Genomic DNA, 22892 nt, shown 5'->3' with positions numbered 1-22892 from the left:
CGATGTGTAGCTATGGAAACCAACTTCTATCTGATGCGCAAGAGCCTTCCATCTCCCCGGCATAACCAGCAAAAAGCAGAACTGCAAGTGATATTCAGATGTTTGTTTTTGGTGATCACAGTAATTGGAGAGAGTACGTAGGAGATGTTGCCTTTCCCCAGCTCTAAGATGGGAGTTTTTAGAAAAAAAACCAGCACACTGAGGAGCCACTCTCGGTAATGGCTGATTTCATACCACAAATGGAACGGCTACATTCGCAGAACTGAGGAGAGGTGGGAAGGAGTTATTAAATTGCACTAGGAGCACTGGTTTTACCTTATCTGAAGTAACACCTCGAACCAGGATTGAAACAGTTCTTACGAAATAAGACATGGCCTCAACGCAAAGCAGGAGAACCCAACGACAAAAGAGAATAAAGACCATTAGCTTATAGCTTAAGACAAAGTTGGAGAAGTTTTTCTTAACGCCATGCCAGCCACATTTCCATTTCAGGATTTTAAAAAAACCCAAACCAACAAGAGCCAACTCAGCAGGTATTGCAGAGGTTTTTGTTTGTTCTAATAGAAGCAACAAGATCTCTACAGGCAAAGGAGGAGAAATAATCAATACCAGAGCTCTTGAAATGTTTCATTGGAGAGGGCTTTATTTTCTGCTTAAGAGAACTGGAACTATACAGCCGGTTTGCATTGGACCAAAGCTGGGATTTTTTTTTTTTTTCCGTTTTTATTTCACTAAACATAAGCAATGCAGTGTAACTGGAAAACAATGACTTACAGTGTTTAAACCACGAGTGGATCGAGAGGAGCTTGAGAAAAAAACAGCCTTCTAGCTAAAACTGAAAATCCACAATACAGTCCGCCCTACAGAATGGCACTGTCGTCTCTAAATAATGGAGTGACTTCAGGCTGGAATGGGAAGCACACAGCATCCTACGTACCGCTACGCAGCTCAGGCTGGCTACTGATCTTCCTGCAGTGGCAACTACTGGCCGTTAGCCTCTCTCGTTTGTATTCAGAACCAAAAGGCATCTTCAAGTTTTAGAGTCAAAGCAATGGCAGGAGCGGAGCGAGCTCCCGGTGCCACTACGTGAGGGGGCAGCGGGGACCGGTCCTCGCCGAGACAGCGGCGTTAAGGGAAGCTACGGACGGCCCCCGGGGGGTGGGTGCCCCACGCTAAGCTGGCTCATCGTTTGGTATCTTACGCTTAATTTCTGAATGGCTTTAGTGAATCAGTTCTACAAACCAAGAGACAGGACTGTGGAGCCAATACCGTTCGTTCCGGTTTCAAAAGTGTTTAAAGAAACATGCAGAGGGTTGGGGAGCTCGTTCTGTCATAGCACCAGAGTTCACAAGTCAGCTTCGCCATCAGCAGCGCGGCGCTGCAATAAATACTCTGCGTCTCTAACGGGGTGGATGTGGGAAGCACTGAAGTGTGACCTTTAGCATTGACAATTCCTCGGCTTAGGAGACATGTCAGTATAACTCAAGCAGCTGTGGCATGCCAGAAATGTTGTTTTTAACATTCTCTCTGCTTATGAAAGATGCTACTGTCTTATTTTGATTGTGTTCTCACCCTTGGCTAACCATGCATCTCTGCAGGTGAAAAACATTGTGTCAGGTGCCACAGAAGATATTGAGATATGAAATGAGCTTTTTTTTTTTTTAAACTGGATATGAAGTTCATTTGGGAGAGTGCAGGGTTGGAGTAGGTTTGGTGGTTTGTTTTTTTTTTTTTTTTTCCTTTCTTCCCCTCGCCCTTTCCTTTCTACATGTCACCAAGGCACTTCACTCTGTGCGTAGGATGATGTGGATCCCTGATTCTGTGAAAACTGGTCCGCTCATCTCGCCAGCCCTCAGCGCAAATGAGGCATCTTCAAAAGGTTTCTGCATCTGACCTGCAGAGAGCAGACACCAGAAAGTTCAATTAAGCCCGGCAACGAAGGGAAGATCTTTCTGAGCAAGCAAGCCTCAAATGAAGACAGCTTCCAGGCAAACAACAAAGTCACCAATTAATAACTTGCAGGGGGTGTTTGTTTTCATCTTCTCCCAGAAGATGATTCAAAACAACTCATTCACACATGCACGTACGCAGGCTTTTTTCTTTCTAAACAGGGGGTTGGTTCAGATCCTACAGACATCACTGCAGCAAGGAAAGACACTCCGAGAGCTGCGGGCCCAAAAGGCAGAGGAAATCTGTTCTGCAGACTCACTGGCACAAGTGGATGCTCGTCTTCCCGTCTCATGTGCCCTCCAGGTACACAGGGGGAATAGATGCGGTGTGCATTACAAGCTGTGCTAAATAATTTACAAGGCACACGTGGATAATGTCATGACCTAGATAAGAACTGCTCTTAAGGCTCCTGTCTCCAAGTCACTGACTTTCAGGAGGTTTAATAATCCAGGCTCAGGAAAGCCAGAGGTGCTCAGAGGAACGACCCCACAGGGGGATTCATGAGCAGAACTACCGCAGCTCTGCAGCGGGAGAAGGAATAAGCAGCACAAGGGCTCAGCCAGAATAATTCAAGCCAAGAGGAGAGACACCAGCCTGCTACAGCGGGGTTCAAGGGGGACAGTATTTTTGCCCAGTTTCCTATGACAGAAGTCAGAGCAGAGAAACTGCCCGCCCCAGCCGAAATAATGAGGTTTTATTGTTACCAACAGGTCAAAGTCTCATCGGGGGATTCTCAGCAAAAGCTTCAGCAGAAGGACAAGATGCCCGCGAGGGAAGGCTGGGAGGTGACAGTCCCCCAGGCACAGAGGGAACCTTTCCTCTCTGCTCTCAACACTGACCACGCTTGCAGAGCTTGCCTCGAGATGCCCGAGGAGATGTACAGAGCAGCATCTTGCCAAAACCGCCACATAAATCTCCTGGAAGTTTATGACCCGTGTCTCCAAGCTTTGGGGCGGTGCCGTAGCTTTGGACTCCGCAGCACATTAGGAGAGGGCTGCAGAAAGCTGCCAGGCGGCCTGAGAGCTGGATCACCAGCAGACATTACAGGGATACACTGATCTCTTTGAAAAACTAAAGCTTCCCGACCCCTTCAAAGACCACACATCCCAGATGCAGCGCATCTAGCCCAGCAGCATCTCCAGAATTTATGTTTTACTTTATGTCCTCCATCCCTCTGCACCCCTTTCTCTAGCGAGGCAGTTAGATGCCACAAAAGATGCTCCATTCCTCCCTTTCAGGACCAGCAATAGCTTCAGCTTGGCATTTTTTCCCTTCCAAAAAAAGTGTTTTATTACTGAAGCAACCTGATGCTTTCCAGAGTTTCGCTTCTCTCATTTCAGCATTTAGAGTAATTGCTCGGAGAGGCAAACAGCTTGCCTGGCTCTCAAGCTCCAGTTACAAAGCCAGTGTCATTCACTATCAGGCAGACCTGCCTTGTCACCTGAATTTTGTGGTTATTTTCCACTAGGGCCTGAAATCTTTACTTCAGGTGAGATAACAGCCTCCCTTCTACACCACAGTGGTCTTCCTCGAGCAGAAACATGACTTATTTGAAAGGTTTCAGGAAGACAAATTGAAATGTTTTAATAACTTCACCTCCGAAGTAACCAGTGCTCCAAGTTCTAACAAATTAGATTTTCGACCCAGGGAAAAAAAAAAAAAAAGGTGGATGGAGTGACAGCTCAGGGGTTTGGCCACCACGCGTGGTTCCAATGCCATCTAGTGGAAACTGGCTCTTGCAACATTTCTTTACATTTTGGTGCAGTCAGAAAAAAAAAAAAAAAAAAAAAGAAAATCAATTTCTTTACGTACATCTCCAAAGAGCACAATGAACTGAGTTTCCACTGAAACCAAAACAGCAGACACAGCACCCTAGGATTAATGCTTCATTATATACAAATCCATAAAATATCACTGTTTAGCCCTGTCTGAAAGGATCTGAGGAAGCAACTGTTGCTGAACTGTAGCAACACCGCACCCTAAAAAGGAACAGTGATTAAAACCAGTATTTTGATGGGAAAAAAACCCAACAAACTCAAACTACATTTCTGAATACAGTTTCACCTGCCAAAGGCGGGTGAGCTTCAGCTAGCAGGGGCTGGAAGAGCAACTCGAGAGCCCCGTCTGTGGTTATGTCTGTGGTTACGTCTGCAGCAGCAGCGAGCCCACTGGTGTGTCAAGTATTCCCGGGACATCCTAAGTGGGGTGGCAGCGTGGCACGGCGAGGCAGCTGTGCAAATCCAGCAAAATCTGAGTATTTGCTGCGGGGTACGAGCCCCAGACAAGCTTCAGAATGCTTCAGTCTGTGAACCCCGAGCGCGAGCTTAGGAAAAACACTTTTGTTAAAGAGGTGCTGGACCGCTGCTCGCCATTTCAGGCGTGGGCAGCTCTTACTACGGATCCTCTGGGATGGCTGCGAGTCCCCGTGACTTCGGGGCACAGATTATAACAATAAATGTAGCATTCCCTCTCCCTGGCAAGAACCTTTCTCGACCCTTTTCAAATAAAATATGCATGGACACCCTCACTATAAAAAGGTTTTGGGTTGTTCTTTGACTATTGTAGCTGTACTCATGACATCATCGCTTTATATTTTCCTCCTAGTGGAAATTGCCACAAAAATCATTCATTAAGTTAAAGCAAAAGAAGTTTCAATGTTGCACTTCCCCATCCCAAAGATTCTTCCTCCCACACCAGCAAATCTCATTAATGAGGAAACATCCACCAGCTTTTTGTTGTTGCTCCCTCACCGCACTGATCAGTAATCCTGTAACGAAATCTCTCACCGGCAACATTATTTCGGTGGGCTGCGAATTGTTCTTATTCCCACAATTTGTTAATAGCTTTCTCATTGAAGATTAGAAGCCAAATCATTTATCTGGCATGCCATTAGCAAGACTTATCCACTTCTTCCTTATTCACGGCTCATTACGCTGTGCAACTGGATTTCCATTCAGCGTAGCCGGAAAATCCTTTTCCTGAGGGAAAAGCCAATTTCATGAAGGGCAGTTGCACATCTCCTCTCTGCCTAGAATAATATTATGGTTGCATTCCTAATTGGTTTAACTTCTAGGCATCAAACTACATTTCCTGCACAGCAGGCTGCCTAGAATATAAATCCATTTTCATGTTCATTCCCCCAGCAGTGGGGTGCATTATTAAACCCCACCCCGCTGCCAAGATCAGCATCAACCCTGTAATCCTGATCTGGCGTCGACGCTGCCAGGCTGAGCTTGACTCACCTCTTCCAAACGCACCCAGATCGCCTCCCGCTTTTGCCGAGCTGCAGTCGCTAAACTGGGAAGCGAGGGATTCAAAATCCTCTTCTCCCGATTTTATCTTCTGGATGTAGCCTGTAAATACAGGGAATAATTCAGTCAGGGGAAGGAAAAATGGAGGGAAAAAACCCCCAAAATCTCACTTGAAGCTTTATATCCCACAGCAAGAAGGGCACAAACAGCCACATCTGCACACCATGCACATGAAGCGAGGTTTTCAAACCTCCTGAACGAAGGCACAGCCAGAACTAAACTTTCATAACACCCCAAAACCACTTGTCTCGGTTTTGTTTTTTTTTTTTTTTTTCCGAGCACGTTTCCATCTTTGCACTGTGCTCCATTTCTGTTTAAGCTTCTATCAAATAAAAAAGTTGATTCCGCCTACAACTACCCTGAAGCACAGGAATTTATTATTAGGCTTGAAAATAGATGAGCTTTTGATTTCCAAAGGGCTCACCTCGGTAGAAGACCGAGCATGAAGAATCCCCGAGGAGTGAATTATTTGTCAAGACAGCTTTTGAAAAGGTCAGTTAAGAAATATTCGTGGTCTTAACTGAGAGCTCTGCCTGTTCTGAATCTTTCTGGCCCAGTGGAAAACCCCCCTGCTAACTCATAACGAGAAAACCTAAAAAATAGATCATATTTTCCAGTCAACAGCTTGATAACGCGATTGTGGAGCCACTAATTACAGATGCTGATTGCTCTCGGAGATGAGCAAAGCACAAGTGCCACGTACACGTCCTTTAACGCCGCGGGAGGCAGCTTTTCATGGATTCTCGAGACAAGAAAATCCCGCGCAGTTTCAGGCAACTCAACCAGCTTCCGCTCCTTCGTTAAAAGGAGCGTAACCACTAATCAAAATCCCAAGGCATCACTGGCCTGACTTGCAGCCACCCCCCACCAAGACGAATTTAGTACCAGTTGCAAGAAATATTTCTGCACAAGGACAGTTGTGGGCTCCAAGTCTGGGAACAGCAGCTGTATCCGCTGCTGGTTAACCCGCCACCTTCCCACAGCAGCCTGCTCCTGCCAGAGGGGCCTCCCTTCTGCATTTTGCACCACGAGGGATAAATTAAGACTAAACTACATTGTGAAAATCACTCATCCAGGTGTTTTAAGCGAGGAGCATCTCCCGGAGGGATTCATCAACGCGTGTCCCAGAGCGCAGAGGAACAGCCCCAAAGTGGTGCTGCAGCTTCCGACCCAAAGCAACTCTCTGTACCAGGGCAAACACGGCTAAACTTATTGCTCACTAGAGATTGGTTTAATTTTTAAATCACTCTTTCCAGAAACCTCCTGTCAGCTTTTGAAAGAATCGGCAAAGCCCGACCGTCTTCCAGCTTAGACCTAAGCAGTCTTCCACCTTCAAAAAGAAATACTGAGAACCAACTGACTTTCTTTAACAGAAAAATCAAGAGAAATGTTGTTTCCCTCTCTCAAAGCAATTAAGCCTCCCGGTTTTGATAACCGAACTTCCTATTTCAGGTCGCTCCCATGTAAGCCCTGCAGCCTGCATGTATAACGAGTCTGCACTTTGCTAGACACACCTCTAAAAAATAAATAAAATTGGGCTGGGCATAGTTCATTCCAGTCACAAGCAGTGGGAGGTCCCTACCTGAAAAAGGGTCATGCACGTAATTCAAGAGCTAGGCTTTATTACTTGGAGGGATGCTCTCAGAAGAGAGTGGTTTATGATGCAAAAGGGTGAGAAATAAGTATTTTCCAGCTCGTTTTAATGCTATATACTTTTATACACCTGAGGAAATACCTGTGAGGGTTGGGGGCGGGTAAGAAAATATTTCTTAATGAGAGAACGGAGGTTGTCTCTTAGGAGTTGACATACCCAGCAGCAACTCAGAAAGCAGGTTATCAATTTTTGAATTAACTCCTTTATTGCGGTTTAATGCTAGCAAGACCAAAACTAAGGGATTTAAGTCTTCAGATTAGTCTTCCACCCTACAGCCCATTTCTCCTCCCGAATTCAGTCATCTCTTTAAATCAGCTGCCACTAGCCTAAATCTCTGCAATTCAGGAAGGTGTTCAGGACAGCCAGGTTTGCTTTTCCAGCTGGACAGGCCAGGAGGAAAAGCTGAAAAAAAAAAATAAAGGAAATAGGAGACGGATTACTTCTGGTTCTAAAATTTCATTTTTATTCAACAAGTGTCCTGAATATAATTCAAAAGCCACAGAAAGTTATCTTAATACCTAAAGTGCATAACCTGCTTTAACAGAAAACACCGGCACTTGTTACCTGTGGAGAAAGTCTAACATGAAGGTCTGAAACTCTACAAAACTTAAGACAACAGCTATTTATCCTGCACTAAAATGGGAAAAAGGATTCTTTATCTGGGTGGAAGACAGGTCACAGCATTCATGTTTTAGGAAAGAAACGGATACTGGTTCATCCTATTAAACTAAGCCGCCTGCGCATAAACAGTCTACTTGCTGACAAAACAGAGTTTATCCTAAAAATGCATATTTGCACCACCATAAATATGTATCTAATTGCATCTAGCTGCCAATCCCCAGCAAGTACCCGTCACAAATCACACCCAGAAGTGTTGGGAATTACAGCCTTAAGGTATATGCCGATGTTAAAGTAAGAAAGCACCCAAATTAAGGATCTGAGTGTTTACATTTATATCCTAAACTGTCTGCCCTGGTCACATCAGCAGGTTCCTAGTGGTAAAGAGTTTCATAAGCATGCAGAGCAAACCAGTCAACTACACACCAAAATGGAATTTAGTTATTAAAACCTCCTAATTTTATGCCAGTGACAAGCCTGAGAGCAAAATCTGCCCGTCAGCTAGATGAGGGTTCTCCCGGATAAAGCTGAAGGTTGAAGTAGTTGTTTCAAGCCACCTCTACCAGAACAAGACACCTGCGCCTTGGCTCTAAACTCTGGCTCTGTGAAGTGGGATTAATGAGCTTTTCCCCAAATGTTCTCAGCCATTTGGAACAAATTACTCAGATTAGGTACTGTCCGGGTTTTAATAAACTACCCCTAAAAATCTCCAGGCGTCCGTGAGATTGAATAATGGGAGATTAGTGCAAAACGAGCAAGAGGAAGAACAGCAACGGATTGTGCTGAAGCGGGGAGTGTTGGGGAAGAGAAGCTTTCGGGGACTGAACTTTGGGATGAATCCTAGCTGATTCTGCAACAGGAAACAGGGGTAAGCTAACAAAACATGGAGGGTGGGGAATCACTGCAGCAGAAAGGAGGATCAGAATATTAAACGTGACCTGAATGACCAAGCAAGAACCAACGACACCAAGTGAACTCACACACGCATTTACAGATGCAACAACAACAACAAAGAGATCTGCTACATGCAGAGAGCTCGACCAGAAAGAAGAGGATGTAAATGCAGAATTACAAATAACTCCAGAACAGGCCGGGTGACTTTAAAAGCCAGAAATGCAGCACTGAAGTGACGGTATCCTCAGCAGGGAGAATGGCAGTAGTAAATGCCACAGTGGAAGGCACAGCCAAGAGCTAATCTGGAATATTGCACACCACGATGAACCCACGCTCAAGAAAGATTAATCAAAACTGAAGTGCAAAGGAGGGCTAAGAGTAGAAACAGCAGAAGGGATGACCTACATTACCAGAAACTAAAAGCCTGGTTGGCTCAGCATGGAAAAACAGGCTGGTAAAGAGCAGGGCGCTCTAAATCCACTGAGAGGTCAACATCAGGAAGAAATTAAATTTAATTAAGTAATTAAACAACACTAATGCGAGGAACACCGGAGAGAAACTGATCATAAGCGGTATTTAGCTGGAAAGTGGGTTTTTGCATGTCAGAGCGGAGATGGTCTGAAATAACCTTCACAGCAAATCCAGCCAGAACCCCAACTGCCTCTTAAACGGTGCTTGGTAAAGCCTGTAGAGGGGCCTAAGAGGTTTCACTACCTTTAATATCAGGGTCAGGCTCAAATCTGGAATTTCTTTCTAGTCCCACATTCCCTGCGATGTTCTCACCTACCAGAAAAGCACCTGGTGAGCCGAGTCCTCCAACTCCTGCTGTGGCACAGCGGGAGGGCTAACCTGCACTTAATGCTCCGCTGCAACTTCCTTAATGGATTAAAAACCATCCACAGACAACACGCTCCTCCAGCTCTCTCAACTCTCCTCCCTTATTATCGGAGAAAAGCCATCAAAAGGAATATTTGACATCAGTCAAGTTCACCTACCGAAAACGTTTATCTTTAGTATCATCCCCTTTCCTGTGGGGACCAAGAGCTCCCTAATCAAATTTTTTTCTCAGATTTTTATTGCATGAAGCATTAACACCAGAGCTAGAGTCAGATGGGGAGATCTCAAACATAACCGATCTCCAAACAAAACAGGAAAATGTGTGGTACTGTGCCTGTCAAACAAATTCATCCCCAGAGACCTACTTAGACAATTCTACACTATAATTACATTCAGCAGGTACAGTACATCTGTTCAGAGAAGTTCATTGACGCCTGACTGTCAGGAGCCGCAGCCGAGCTGAGCCGAGCACCCTCCCAGTAAGTTTCAGCTGTTCTAGAAACCAGAATTACAGTTAATTTTCAAGAAGCCACCACAAAATAATCAACCATAAGCTGACATTCCCTATGACCTTCCCAGGAATAGCATTTATCGTGGACTAATGTGGACAGAAAGGTGGTTAGGGGTTGGGTTTGTTAGTTTTTTTTACAATTTATTCCCATCATAGAAATTAATTCCCTAATGGCTTTTACCAAGACGACAAGCAGGGCATTTACATGAAGTAAGTTTTAGTTACGACTCTTTCCTCTTCAGACACCAGAGAGATTACGAAACAAAAGTGTTATCTGATAGTGAGAAGGCTCTGAAGCTGTCAAGCTTAATCTCATTCTTTCGAGCCAAGGGAAGTTTAAGCTGCTTCTTTTCATCGCTTTACCAGGTAGCAAAGAACTGTGGCATCTCAAAGAAAAACACCCAAGCAAAGAATGATGACAATTGTTGAGTCAAATAACATTATTCAGGCTTCTAAAGATAACCAGTTTACAGAACATCTACGTATCAAAATGCCTACCTGGTCACAAGCTCCTGAAATACCTTTTTAGAGATAATGAGACAACTTTCCCTTCTAAAACGTGATTCCCTCTTACAAAGATCCAAGTTCACCAATGCGTGATTAACACACGCCAGCATCACGCATCACTTAACCTCTGGCCTCTAGAAAGCTCTGTGCTGGCCTTTTATGAACATCACTCCAAGAGATGGCTCTAGAATAGTTTTATTCTCCCCCAAAAAATGAAAGAGAAGAGACAGACAGAGAGAGAATTTGCAGCTCTGCTGAAATATTTCAATCTAGTTATCTTTGCAACAGTCCCAACTGCCTTGGCACAGATCTCCACACTTGGCGTGCATCTCGCTTTATCACCTCCGGTCACACTTTCTCAGCCACCCTAACCTGAACGGGACAATTCCCTAAAAAAATTCCCATCTGTGCCAGTTAATTTAACCTCCCCTTCCAAAAGGTGGTGAGCAGATACCACCTACTGGTCACTGCCTCGCTGCTTCGAATTATTTAGCAAAGAAATTTCCCCTCCCAGGGCTTTCAGAGAAGAAAGTCCTTACATTTATTGTTGGTTAGGACCAAGGCAATAGCCAAAACACCCTCGTTATCTTCCCTCCCTCGTTGCTGAAGCCATAAAAGATAAGACAGGCCCAGCACTGCAGTATCTATCTGCGTGCTCACAGCCCGCAGCGCGTCAGCTAGCCTTGCGCCCTCACTGCCAGAAAAGATAAAGAGCAAGGCCTCAGTTTCATCAATTAATCAGTGAGACTGAATTAAACCTCAACTTAAGCCCACAAATTCCTTATCCTGAGAAGTAAAAGCCAGTAGTAACAGCTGAACTTTGAACTTGCATCCATCAGATCAAAAACACACCTCGATGCTGAAGAAACACGACATCAATTCAATTCTACTGCTGGGGCTGCGGGGAAAAATCTAGACTGCAAAGATTAACACCGCCAAACGCAGAAGACACGCAGCGCCCTCGCTCCTAGACCAGATCACAAGCCAGAACACTCTGGGAAAAGCCCGAGCCGATCAGGTCATCCGCACAGCCTCATGCAAGGTTGACTGCCTCCTACAAGCAACTTGATGTCAAGCAGAGGTTAATTAGAACTTACTCTAAGTTGCTATTAGGGCAAGGAGTCAAGTGACATTAAATAAAAAGAAATGTTTAAAGAACATTTGTTTTATCTTTAAATAATTTTATTTTTAATATAAAATACACATTTACAAAGAAAATACAAACAAACCTCTGAAATAACATTACAAAAAAAACACAAAGGGGAAGACACACGGGCTGGGACCTATCTTTATGTCATTTAATCATACAGCAAAATTGTTTCTCCAAGTGGCTGGGCCACACAAAAGTCCATGTATAAACCACTTGGCTTAAAAAACTCTGCTTTAGCGAGTTCACGACACACTGAACCACTCATCTTGGGGTCCAATTCTAGCCTTAAAATGACTTTTCCCCTCCAACAGTATCATATTCTCTCTCTCTCTCCTGCATTTACTTGCCATTTATAAGCTCCAGTGCCTCATCTTTGGTCCGCGTGATCTTTTCCTGCCTCCACGACGAGGGTCTTCTGGACTGGTTGTGTTTCACCAAGAGATGTGAACATCGCACTTTGCTGGGCTCCCCTTGGCCGTTCTTCCCGCTGCCGCTGGGCCGTTCCCACTGGCTGGCATTTGTGATGTGGTTGAAGTAATAAACACGGCCTGCGGACAGACAGAAGGGGCTGGGGTTAAAAAAAAGCTCCTGGCAGACTCTGACAATCAGCTTCTTGACCCCAAGAATCAGTTTCTGACCCCAAGAATGAGCTTCTTGACCCACAGGCACAGAAGACTGGATTTCTGCAAGTGCTCGGCCACGTCCACACGATCAGCTCAAACACACGAGGTAGGAAACAAGACTTTACAACTCCGCATAATTTCCTACGTAAGCATTTCCATCGGGAAGCACCATTAGTCAAAGCAACAGCCCCGCGCAGAAGCAGGCTCCAGCTGCCTTTCCAATTCACAGCGCTCACCCAGATCAGTGACAAAACAGCCACTGACACAGTCCAAACCACAAACACCCCCAGGCAACACCCTGCACTGCCGGGAAGGCCCATGGTGCCCTGTTTCTGGCCTGGGGAAAAGATCTGCTAGCAAAGATTACCTCTTTGTATTGCACAGATTTTTCCTTCTGAAAATCACCTTTTGTCTACCAGAAAATAAGACCTTCCTGCACAAGATATCCACGGTTTCCCCAGGTAGCAGAAAATGAAGTTGCTGTGAAGTCACCTCTCAACACATTCAGCATTAGAGCCAGGGCATTCTGCTGCTCAAAGGCCTTTCAGCGCTCAGAGCCACGTGTGCATTTACCCGCGACAACTCGCAGCATCGACTGAGATGATTTCTGCTCTCTTCTAGGGAATCATTCATCCCAAAGCTCTCCACTGAAGCTAGGAGCAGACTAGACTCAAGAAAAAAGCCAAGCAAACCAAGGTGAGGGACTGCAACAGCAGAGCTGCACGGTGGGAAGCTCCAACCTAGGAGCAAAGGGCCCAAATTCCCGGCTGCAATCCCAACCAACAGCCTAGACCTGCTGACTCCAGAGAGCCACAGAGCTCCATCCCGCCAAGATGCTTCAACCGCAGTAGGTCTGGCAAAAAGGGGTCCGAAGGGGCCCCTCTTCCCTCCCAGCCTCATCGCCTCCACCTCAAACAAACGAGCTGAGCAGGCAAATGGAAGAACGCAACCTCCCAGGAGCTGCTCTGGAGCTGCTACGTGTGGAAAGCTTTCGCCACAAAGGCCAAAACCCTGATGAAAGCGCTGTCCTGGCCCACAATTTCCCTCCCCGAGCCGCCGCAGCCCCACCGAGGGCAAAGCGTCCCGCCGCGCTCAAACGCGGCCTTTTGGAAAGCGGCTCTACCGCCCTGTCCCGCTTCCCTCCACCAGCTACCCCAGACGGAGCAACCCCCCCGGCCCCCTCCATCCGCACGACCCGGGCATGGCCCCCCGGCAGACCACGGTCCCAGGAGCCGCTTCGCCGCCCCTCCCCCTCCCCCCAAAGCCAACCCCCCCTCAGGGGACGCCCCTCGGCCACGGCAGCCCCGGCGCCAGGCACCCCGCAGATCCCCACCCCAGCTCTCAGGCCCACCCCAAGCCCAGCTCACCGCACCCCGCCCCTCCCAGGCCCCCAGCACCGCTCGCGGCCCCTCAAACCCCGCCGAGGCCCAGGCCGGGCCCACCGAGCCGCACCCCCCGCCGCGCAGCCCAAGCTGGGTCCCCGATGCCCCCCGAAAGGCCCAACCCACCGCCCCGGGAGCGGGCACACCCCAGCCCCTCCGCTCCCGGCGCCGCTGCCCCTACCGGAGCTGCGGCTCATGCGCTTCTCCCAGCCCGCGGGCAGCTTCTCCTCCTCCGCCATCTTCCCTCGGCTGCGCCTCCCGCACCGCCCGCGCCCGGCCCGGCCCCATTGGCGCGGGGAGGGGGCGGGGCGAACCCGCCCTTTCCTACTCCCATTGGTCCGAGGGAAAGCAGCGCCCAACCTTCCCGCGCTTCCATTGGTGGAAGCGCCCGCCCTTCCGGCGCTCATTGGCTGCGGGCGGGAGGCCGCAGAGCCCGGAAGCGGTGCTGGGCACGTGACGCAGGAGCAGACGGTGGCTGCGGGTGGACAAAAGTCGCAGGAGAGCGAAGGGAAATAGCACCCTCCTGACATCTCCCCGTTCGGAAGCTCCCGGTGCCCCGTCCCCGCCACCACACAGCAACCAGAGACTCGAGAAACACGTTTATTAGAAACCACTTAAACACGCCAGGGCAGCTACAGCAGGTTTAGAGCCTCAACATGGCTCCAGCTCGGCCATACCGGGAGATGGGTGGGGGCGCACGGGGATTGGGGGTGCGGGTCCCACGGAGAAGAAAACACCGGGAGTAACCGGGAGGGGAGGGCAGCTGCTACTGGTAGTAGAGCTCCAGGTTCATGCCATCGTGGATCTCATCTGGAGGCTGGAGTTAAGGAGAAGATGGATCCGCAGCTCCCCCCCACCCAACACCATAAAACACCCGCCCGAGAAGGATACAGTCGCCCAGCGTGACGTGATCCTTGAAGATGGTGTACCTGCGGGGACGGAAAACTCAGCTCTCGGGTGTCCGGTACCGTCTTCAGCCCTCCGGGGCCGTCGGACCCCCCCACCCCACCGCGGGGCATGGGCTGCTTCTACCCCCTGACTCCACTCACCACTTCTTAAGCACGATTTTGTCCCAGCGGGTCCCGGTCTGCGCCGCGATCAGCTTCTTCAGGTCGCGGATGGAGTCCTCGGTGCTGGCGGGGCCGTTAAGGAAAAAGGGCGAAAGCGGGAGGAGCGCCCCCCCCCCCCCATCCCCCCCCGGACCACCCCTCCCGGTTCCCGGGGATACTTGCATTTCACCCGCACTTTCTTGCCCAGACGGTCGTTGCAGACGACTTCGATCATCGTTACCTGAGAGATGAGACACCGGGGGTTAACGGGGAGGAGCGAAGGGACACCGGGAGGGGGGGAGAGAGGCAACGGGAGGGGTTATAGGTAAGAAAAGGGGTTGAACAGGGAGGTCCCGATGCCACCGGAGCCCGCCGGTACCCACCGAGCTCTGCGTCACTCCGCCACAGCCGCTGCTGCGCCGGAACCGGAAGTTACCGGGGCTCAGCCAGAAGCGGAAGTGACGCGCCCAACGCCCGCCCCAGTGCCGTGAGGCGGCCAAGATGGCGGAAGCGGCGGGCGCGGAGCTGCCGGTGTTGCCCGATTCGGTGTTGCTGCAGGTCCTGGCGCTGCTGCCGCTGCGGGACCGGCTGCGGGCGGCCAGGTGGGACCCCCCGGAACTGGCACCGGGACCGGCGCCTCCCGCCCGGGCCCCGGCGCTGATCGCCTCCCGCCTCCCCGCAGGGTCTGCCGGCGGTGGCAGCGGCTGGCGCTGGACCGGACGGTCTGGAGACATGTGGATCTGAGTCCGCACCGGGTACGGGCCGCCTGGCCGCCTCACCGTACCGGGCAGCGGGGGAGGGAGTCACCCCACTGTGGGCAGGGGTTAAGGAACTGGGGCTCACCTCATTGCAGGGCCGGGGGGGGGCGGGAAATCACCCCACTAAGGTCCAGGGGTCCTACGGGGGTGGGGGGGCAGGAATCACCCCACTGTGGGCAGGGGTCTGAGATGGGGAGGGCGGGGATCACCCCACTGCAGGGTGGGTCTGGGGTCACCCAACTATGGGCAGGGGGCTGAGATAGGGGACAAATCACCCCAGTATGGGCAGGGAGCTGGGGGGGATGCTGGGGATCACCCCACTGCAGGCAGGGGGCTGAGATTTGGGGGAGGTGGAGGGAATCACCCCACTGTGGGCAGGGGGCTGAGATGGGGGGTCAGGGATCACCCCACTGCAGTGTGGGTCTGGGGTCACCCCACTACAGGCAGGGGGCTGAGATAGGGAGGGGGGGTGTGTGTGGAATCACCCCATTGTGAGCAGGGGCTGAGGGGGAGGGAAGGAATCGTTCCACAGCAGGCAGGGGGCTGAAGGAGGGGGGGGAATCACCTTGCTGCAGGCAGGGGTGCCCCCCCCGGGAACAGGCCCTTTCCTTTCTTCCCCCCAGATCAGCTCCCAGACCCTGTGGCACTTGGTGCGGCGGCGGCTCCGCGACAGCCTGCGGACGCTGCGGGTGCAGGGCGCGCTGCGCTCCGGCGACAAGCGGCGGCTCCTCTCCCCGGCACTGCTGGCCGCCCTCGGGGAGCGGTGCCCCCACCTCCGCCGCCTCTGCCTGGTGGACACCGACCTCCGCCCCCTCCCCTACAAGAGCCTCCCCGCTTCCCTCACGGCGCTGGAGCTGAGCCACTGCGAAATCCCCGCCGCCTGGTTCTGTGGAGCCCTGCCCCAGCTGCAGCACCTCGTTATCCGCGATGTCCCTGCCTTTTCCGACCGCCACCTGCTCAACGTCTCCTCCCAGAGCCGCCTGAAGACGCTGAGCCTTTGGGGCACCTACCGCCTCACAGATATGGGGGTTCAGCGCGCGGCTCCGCACCTGGGGGACCTGGAGCACCTGGTGCTGCGTCACTGCGTCATCGGCGACTCCGCCGTGGGTGTCATCGGGCGCCACATGAAGCAGCTCCGCTTCCTGGAGATCGGCAGCGCTGGCTCCCTGACGAGCGCCGGCCTGGCTTGTCTGGCGACCCTGCAGCGCCTGGAGATGCTGGGCCTTGATCTCTGCGATAAGATTTCCCTCGGTGCTGTTATCACTTTGTGCCGAGCGCTGCCCCAGCTGAGGAAACTCAAATTAGGCGGGGCTCGCTTTGAAGACGAAGTCGTGGATAAAATTCAGGCCAGTTTGCTCCACTGTAGCTTTTCCCATGATCCTTGACACACAGGCTGGAGCAGTGGTGCTTTTGCCATTCATTTCTACACCCAAAGTGCTCTTTTTTGCATAAAGCCTGTTTTCCTGCGAGCTGCTGTACGTATTTTTGGGGGACTAAAATTTGGGCTAAAACAGCAAGTGTGTCACATAAAATGGTTTGTCAGGAGCTTGGTTTTTGTAGGATCCCCCCCCCCTTTTCTGTGGATTGGGGGGAACAGGAAAGCCGGGGAGCCCCCAGCCTTTGGGAACCCGGCTGATGAGCTGACCAAAGCCTGGCTGAGGTTACAAGTTTAACCTCTGTCCGCTCCTCTTCCCCCACTGCTGAACATCAGGCAGCGGCCTAACGAGCGCAGAATTCGAGGAGTGAAGCGAGGCACCCTCCTGCCACCAAAAAAAAGCTCTGGCAGCCCAAACCCCAAACTCCCAGTTAATATCTAACTCTGGTTGCTTAACCGCCCCGCACGTACCCTCCAAACCCAGCCAGGGACAAAATACCTCAGCCACACGTGCCAGAGCTGCTGTTTTTTTGGAAGACCTCAGGCGACCTGCCAAGACAGTGAATGTTTGCAAGCCGAGGATGTCGTCTTCCTTCTATTTTCCACAAAATTCAGTTCTTTGAGTTACTCCTCAGAAAGCTTTTGGTCATGGGGCTTCCTGACCGCTTGGTCCTAAGAGCCGTGTGTCCCGTTTGCGCAGCGGTCGGGCTGGGGCAGCTGTTGCCTCTGGGTTTTGCTGGAGCAGCCACGTTTCCCCCTCACCTTTTATCGTCGGTGTTCTCCTCCTCCCCGCAACGTCGTACCACCGGATCACCAACGCTGAGCGTTGTGACAGCGCCCGTCTGAGGTCCTCGAGCCACCCAAGGATGGTTTTAAATCCAATATTGTATTTAATTGGATTTTACTGTATTAATAAAAATGCTTTTGATTTATGTTTTCTTGTGCTGCAAGGTTTTAACTGAATGTCTTTGTTAAAATGAAGAAGTTGGGCAGCTTTGGCCACTCAGCAGCGTCCTGGGGTGTGACCAGCTGCAGAGCTGCTGCCCTGGGATGAAGGTACAAGCGGGGCCAGCACAGCTGTGCCACAGGAGGCCCTCGGGGACACCCATCGATTTGTCCCCGGATTTACCAACCCTTCAGTCCTGGCAAAGCTTTTCCCTTACAGCGGGGAATTACAACGAGCTCAAACAAACACCCAAATCCTGGATCCTCTTAACACCCCGATCCCCTCCCTGAGAGATTCCGCTGTGTTGTTCGTGTCCTCCCTGATCCAGGCTGACAGGAACGTCAACTGATGTTTCCTACAATTACTCCTTTTTTTATTATTTTTTTTTTAACCTCCCTTAGGACAAGAGCTTTCTCCTGGGAAGCACAGCAGGAGGATTAATGCCCGAGCTGAGCCTCGGGATCGAGCTGGTTTCACCCCACACACCCCTGCCCTCCATTCAGCTGCAGCTTGTGCAATAAGCGCTTTGGTTTTGGGCAGCCCTGGATGGCAGTGACCCCCCGGTGACGAAATCCTCGTTGCTGCGCATCTCAACAGCCGGTCTTTGTGCCCTGGCCTCCTTTCTGGTCCTATACACAATCTCAGTGTAGCTTTGGGGCAAATAAACGGCGGTAAAACGCCCCAGCTCTGTTTTGGAAAGCATCCCAAGGCTGCCGGCTTAATAACTACCACTACGTGTTTATCACAGGCCCAGAGATTTACGCTGGAGTAATTAGCGTTATTAAAACTTCAAGCACTATCTGTCCCAGCACTCTCTGGGCTCGGTGAGTGAAGGTAAAACAGCAAAAGGGAAAATTAAAGCCAGTAAAAATCCGTCAATCAGTCAAGGCACAGCTCGATGCAGTGAGAACTTAAATGTTCTCAACGTTTGCAGTGGGACGTCGACGAGGCTGACGGCGCTGCGCTCCGAACGACGTAATTTAATATCCGAGAGTCCCAACTTGCCAGTTCTCCATCATCTCTGCAGAGCGCATAATTGCTGAACACGGAGTAGCACGGAACAGCAATTACAAGTTTCTGTGGTGCAAAGTGGGTTTTTCGGGTCTGGAAGCAGGAGGGGAGCTGTAAATACCGGGTGACCATGGGCAAATTACAGGAATAAAGGACTGAAAGGGTCTTCTCGAATCATCAGTTTGTGTCTGTGGAGAGCAGCAGCTCACCCTGCTCACACATCTACTGAAGCTCTGGGAGGGCTCTTCCAGACCCTTACTGCTTCTAATTTCCAAATTCAGGGGGTTTCTACTCTGTTTATCTCCATTTCTCCTTTTGCCAGCCTTTAACAGTTCTTCCCCCAACCCTGCCTTACAGCTGTCTATACGCACATCACACCATCAAAGCCCAACTTTTTTAAAAACACAGAATAAAAGATGTACAGAGAGGCAGCTAAACCCTCAGCACAGCCAGTGCACAAAGCAGCTCGCAGAGTCCTGTCAGGGTCAAGAGGACCAAAAGTCCACACCCACCAAAGTGAAAAAAAACCTCAGAGAGCCCCTAAACTTCCTGGGTCACCAATTAGTGCAGGGATTGACCCGTAATCCCCAAGCTGCTCCTACGCCTCCATCACACATAGATTTATACGGCACATTCCTCCAGGTGCTTTATCAGACCCAGATCTGGTTTATTTTCTTGGGGAAACGCATCTGTTGGGGCACCGCTTGGCCCTTCAGGTTTGGTTTCCAAACCAAAGGCTATTTCCTATTTCTCAGACCCTCTCATTTCCACACTTAGAGGAAACACCTTCAGAAACTTGAGAATTTGCCCTTTTTTTACTCCAAAGGGGTGAAGAGAGTGACAAATAAAAAGGGGCACCCTGCTTGGCTGGAGGAAAAACCTCCAGACAGCTGAATTATTGGAAGTGGACACAATCCAAGCTGCTATTTTGAGAGGACAAACCAATAGGACACAGCCTGAAAAACTGCTGGTTAAATTATAACCTTTGGACTGAACATCCCTGCAGGTGCTGCAAGGTCTCTAGTCCAGAAAACCTGGTGAAAAAGCCTCTGCCTACTTGGTCCTAAGCTTCACCCCCCCTCTCCCAGCCACAACTTACCAGGATGGACGAGGAACATCTTCACGACGATCTGCACGTTTTTAAAGGTAAAACTTCAGCCACGCCAGCCCTTCAGCCCACCACCTCGAGGAGCCAGGCAGGAGCAAAGAGGGTAACAAGACCGCATCTTGTAGCGTAGTCTTTCTCCCCCAGCGTGCTTGGTTTGTGAGGGAGAGGAAGGTCTGTGCTCTCCTTCCTCCTCTGCTTAGGCCTCTTGGCTAATCAGCTCTAACGGGGTTAATCGGTTGAGATGGGGAACTCCCCCTGATGAGCTTGTCCCTGGGTAGATGGGGGGAAAAGGGACTTTGCTGTGGGTGTGGGCTGAGGTGAAGGTCTGCGGGTGTTGGGAAGCTGGTGGTGCCCAACCAGCAACACCTGAGAGCGTCCAGCGTTGGAAGTGTCCTGGACCAGAGTAAAATTAGGCTCTTTGTGAAGCTTTCCCAAGTCAAGCTCCCCAACTCGAGTGGCCCAGCGCCCTCACAAACCTCCCAAAGTCGAGCCATGGACCCCACGGTGTTTCCAAGCTCAGCCCCTCCGAGGAGGGCACCTGAAGCCAGCTTGGGACAGCAAAGAGCCCTCCAGACCATGGACTGTCACCGGGGGAACCATTCCCCTTCTGAAAAGGGTTCCTAGACAGCCAGGAGGGTTTAAAAACATGTCACAGCCCAAAATACATGGTGTAAGCTTAGAATTTCTTTTTATTTCGCTTATCTGGTACCTGAGATCACCAGCCCTGCCCTTTGGCAAGGCCACTCCAGTGCCAACACAATGCACTGCCTGACAGCGCCTGTTTTGGGGAGCTTTCAGCCCCCCAGGTGGGTCTGAGCAGGAATTATCATCAAAATTTTGGCTTCTGTAGCAAATAGTTAACTATTCCGGGTTATTTATTAACCCTTCTATAAATGGAACCAGAAGAGCTATGACAAAATCCCGGTGATCCCAGAGGAATATTTTCACATCTCTTTTGTTTTGTTTTAAAGACAGAAACTTCTTCCGGCAGAAGCTGCAATCCTTTTTCACGGTATATTTGCTCCTGGCCCTCTCCTTTTTGCTGATCATCACCCTGTTTGCTGTGTCGCTCTCCAGAGGTACTGGGACATCTTTGACCTAATTAATTAGGCAGGTAGGACCAGGAGATGGATGAGGTCTGAGCTCGTGTGCTGAAGGATTCTATAGGTCCTAATTTCACAGGACCAGAGGAGCTCCCAGTGTAGTGACCGCTGACGTCCACACCCGGCTCTGCCTAATCCAAGCTATAAACCAGTATTTTAAATTTCCTGGGATTTCTTTGCCCCGGAGGCTGATGGAAAAATAAAACATGCCTTTAGCCTGGACGGGGTGAGGTGCTTGCAGGCGGTCGGCGCATGTGTAGCAACCCAACCGATAACGCAGCATCTCTCCCTCTCTCAATAGTTTCAGCCGTTTCTTCTAAACTCAACGAGGTGCGCCTGGAACGGAAACAGAACTTTTCTGGCAGGGATTTTCTCTGTAAGTTTTGGCTGCTGCCCAAACCCACAAGCTTTTCTTCCCCTCTGAAGTTTCCCGAAGTTGTCCCTGAAGCGTTCCTGCTCTGGATTGCTTCGCTGAGGTGGTGCAGGGCATCCATCCCCTTCTGGGTTTGCTGCCCTGCCAGCAGCAAACACTTTAATATCTTAGAAAAAAACAATTTTTCCTTGTGGTAGAGGCTTTTTCAGGGGCCAGTTGCTGCCGCCTTTGTGGCAACTCAATGTACAGCAAGCTTCAGGGCCGTGCTGTTTCTGTACCAGTTTGCCACTGGAGCGCTGCTGGGAAAACCCTCTTGCTGGGACGAGCCTGGCAAGGCCCAGCTTGATGGCCCACGATCTCCCTGATATCCCCCCCCCATCCTTCTCTCACCAGTGTTTCCCTGCGGACCCGGATCCAGGGAGTGGGAATACTTTGATGGGAAATGTTACTACTTCTCCCTGACCAGAACGAGCTGGTACAAGGCGAAGGCTCAGTGCGAGGAGATGCGCTCGCAGCTGGCTGTCATTAACAGCTACGCCAAGCAGGTACGGAGCCCAGCTCTAGGCAGGAAAGCCCAGGCTTGCCCAAACCCTGCCTGCAGTCCCCTACCTCCTGCAGAGCCCCCCCTGTACCCCCCTGGCTCCCCACTGCTCACCCCAACCTCGCTGGGCAGCTGAGAGCTGGTGCTGTTATCCTTTGCATCAGCCAGCAGAGAGCAGGCAGGACCTGCTCTGCCTGCCCGCTGCCTGCATCCAGGGCTTCTCCGTGTGTGCGGGATGCTTAGGCTCAGCACCGGCACCGATCCTGCGCCTCCACCTCGTAAATAAGCGCCCAGAGCTGAGCCTCTCCGGCTCCTCCACGGTGCCAACGCGGAGCTGAGCTTGCCCCTTTCCTGGTGCTTTTCCCTCCTGATCCTTCTCCCCGCTGCAGAATTTTGTCATGTTCAGGACAAGGAATGAGCGTTTCTGGATCGGGCTCACGGATGAGAATTCCGAAGGGGAATGGGAATGGATCGACGGGACCGACTACAGAACCACGTTCACGTGAGTGCTGGCCTGCCCTGCGGTTTTGTGCCCATCACCCCCAAAGAGCAGGCAGCTGCCCTGCCTGCACGCTCCCATCTCAGCCCCTTTCTTCACCCTGCCCCGGGACGGACGCTCACACGAGGTCTGACACAGCAGCACAGGCAAGAATTAGCATCTAAAACCATCTAAAACCAGACAGGTTTAGCTAATCCCTGCCCTTCTCCCAGCCCGCGGGAAAGCTGCTCCGCTCAGCTGCCTGCCCCTGCTGCCCTCCCTCATTTTGAGCCCGCTCTGCCCAGATTTTGGACCTCTCTCAGTTTGATCCTTCTCTGCCCAGATTTTGGAAGGAGGGGGAGCCCAACAACAGCGGCAACAACGAAGATTGTGCCCACGTCTGGATCTCCGGGAAGTGGAACGATGTCTACTGCACCTACGAGTGCTACTACGTCTGCGAAAAGCCTCTGCCCAACTGAGCGAGGCCACGCGCGGAGGCGACGGCCGATGCTCTGGCACCACAAATGTTCCTTTTTCTTCTTAATTTATACTATCCGAGCGCCCGCTCCCCACTCTTCCTCTCCACTGTGCTGTCCCGAGGAAGAGCAGGGATGGGTTTTGATGGTCCTAAGCAATATACGCAGGAATCCGGGTGCTCCGTGGGGAGCTCAGCCTAATAAAGGACGATTATTGCTCCAGTTAACGAAGCTTCT

The 22892-nt window shown here is 50.8% G+C and overlaps 4 protein-coding genes across 4 annotated transcripts; 2 read left to right on the top strand and 2 right to left on the bottom strand.

Moving 5' to 3' along the window:
• Positions 1 to 623: 623 nt before the first annotated feature.
• On the bottom strand, positions 624 to 13739 carry PIN1 (peptidylprolyl cis/trans isomerase, NIMA-interacting 1). The gene is made up of 4 exons (XM_074810674.1): positions 13619 to 13739; positions 11780 to 11980; positions 5193 to 5303; positions 624 to 1894 (listed from the first exon to the last, which is right to left on the bottom strand). The coding sequence occupies exons 1-4, from the start codon at positions 13674 to 13676 to the stop codon at positions 1785 to 1787; spliced, it is 480 nt and encodes a 159-aa protein (XP_074666775.1). The 5' UTR covers positions 13677 to 13739; the 3' UTR covers positions 624 to 1784.
• A 285-nt stretch (positions 13740 to 14024) lies between these two features.
• UBL5 (ubiquitin like 5) lies at positions 14025 to 14962 on the bottom strand. The gene is made up of 5 exons (XM_074810677.1): positions 14870 to 14962; positions 14666 to 14727; positions 14487 to 14570; positions 14329 to 14366; positions 14025 to 14247 (listed from the first exon to the last, which is right to left on the bottom strand). Exons 2-5 carry the CDS (start codon positions 14719 to 14721, stop codon positions 14204 to 14206), a joined length of 222 nt encoding a protein of 73 aa, XP_074666778.1. The 5' UTR covers positions 14722 to 14727; positions 14870 to 14962; the 3' UTR covers positions 14025 to 14203.
• FBXL12 (F-box and leucine rich repeat protein 12) lies at positions 14940 to 17551 on the top strand. Its single transcript, XM_074810669.1, has 3 exons — positions 14940 to 15088; positions 15169 to 15241; positions 15868 to 17551. The coding sequence occupies exons 1-3, from the start codon at positions 14988 to 14990 to the stop codon at positions 16627 to 16629; spliced, it is 936 nt and encodes a 311-aa protein (XP_074666770.1). The 5' UTR covers positions 14940 to 14987; the 3' UTR covers positions 16630 to 17551.
• Positions 17552 to 19574: 2023 nt separating this feature from the next.
• Positions 19575 to 22882, top strand: LOC141917470 (hepatic lectin-like). The gene is made up of 7 exons (XM_074810672.1): positions 19575 to 19582; positions 19665 to 19722; positions 20656 to 20763; positions 21089 to 21163; positions 21554 to 21705; positions 22091 to 22203; positions 22523 to 22882. The coding sequence occupies exons 2-7, from the start codon at positions 19680 to 19682 to the stop codon at positions 22656 to 22658; spliced, it is 627 nt and encodes a 208-aa protein (XP_074666773.1). The 5' UTR covers positions 19575 to 19582; positions 19665 to 19679; the 3' UTR covers positions 22659 to 22882.
• The last annotated feature ends 10 nt before the right edge of the window (positions 22883 to 22892 follow it).

Source organism: Strix aluco, chromosome 38 (assembly GCF_031877795.1).
Source record: "Strix aluco isolate bStrAlu1 chromosome 38, bStrAlu1.hap1, whole genome shotgun sequence".
In the NCBI taxonomy this organism is placed as follows: Eukaryota; Metazoa; Chordata; class Aves; order Strigiformes; family Strigidae; genus Strix; species Strix aluco.
This window is presented reverse-complemented; position numbering and strand designations above follow the sequence as displayed.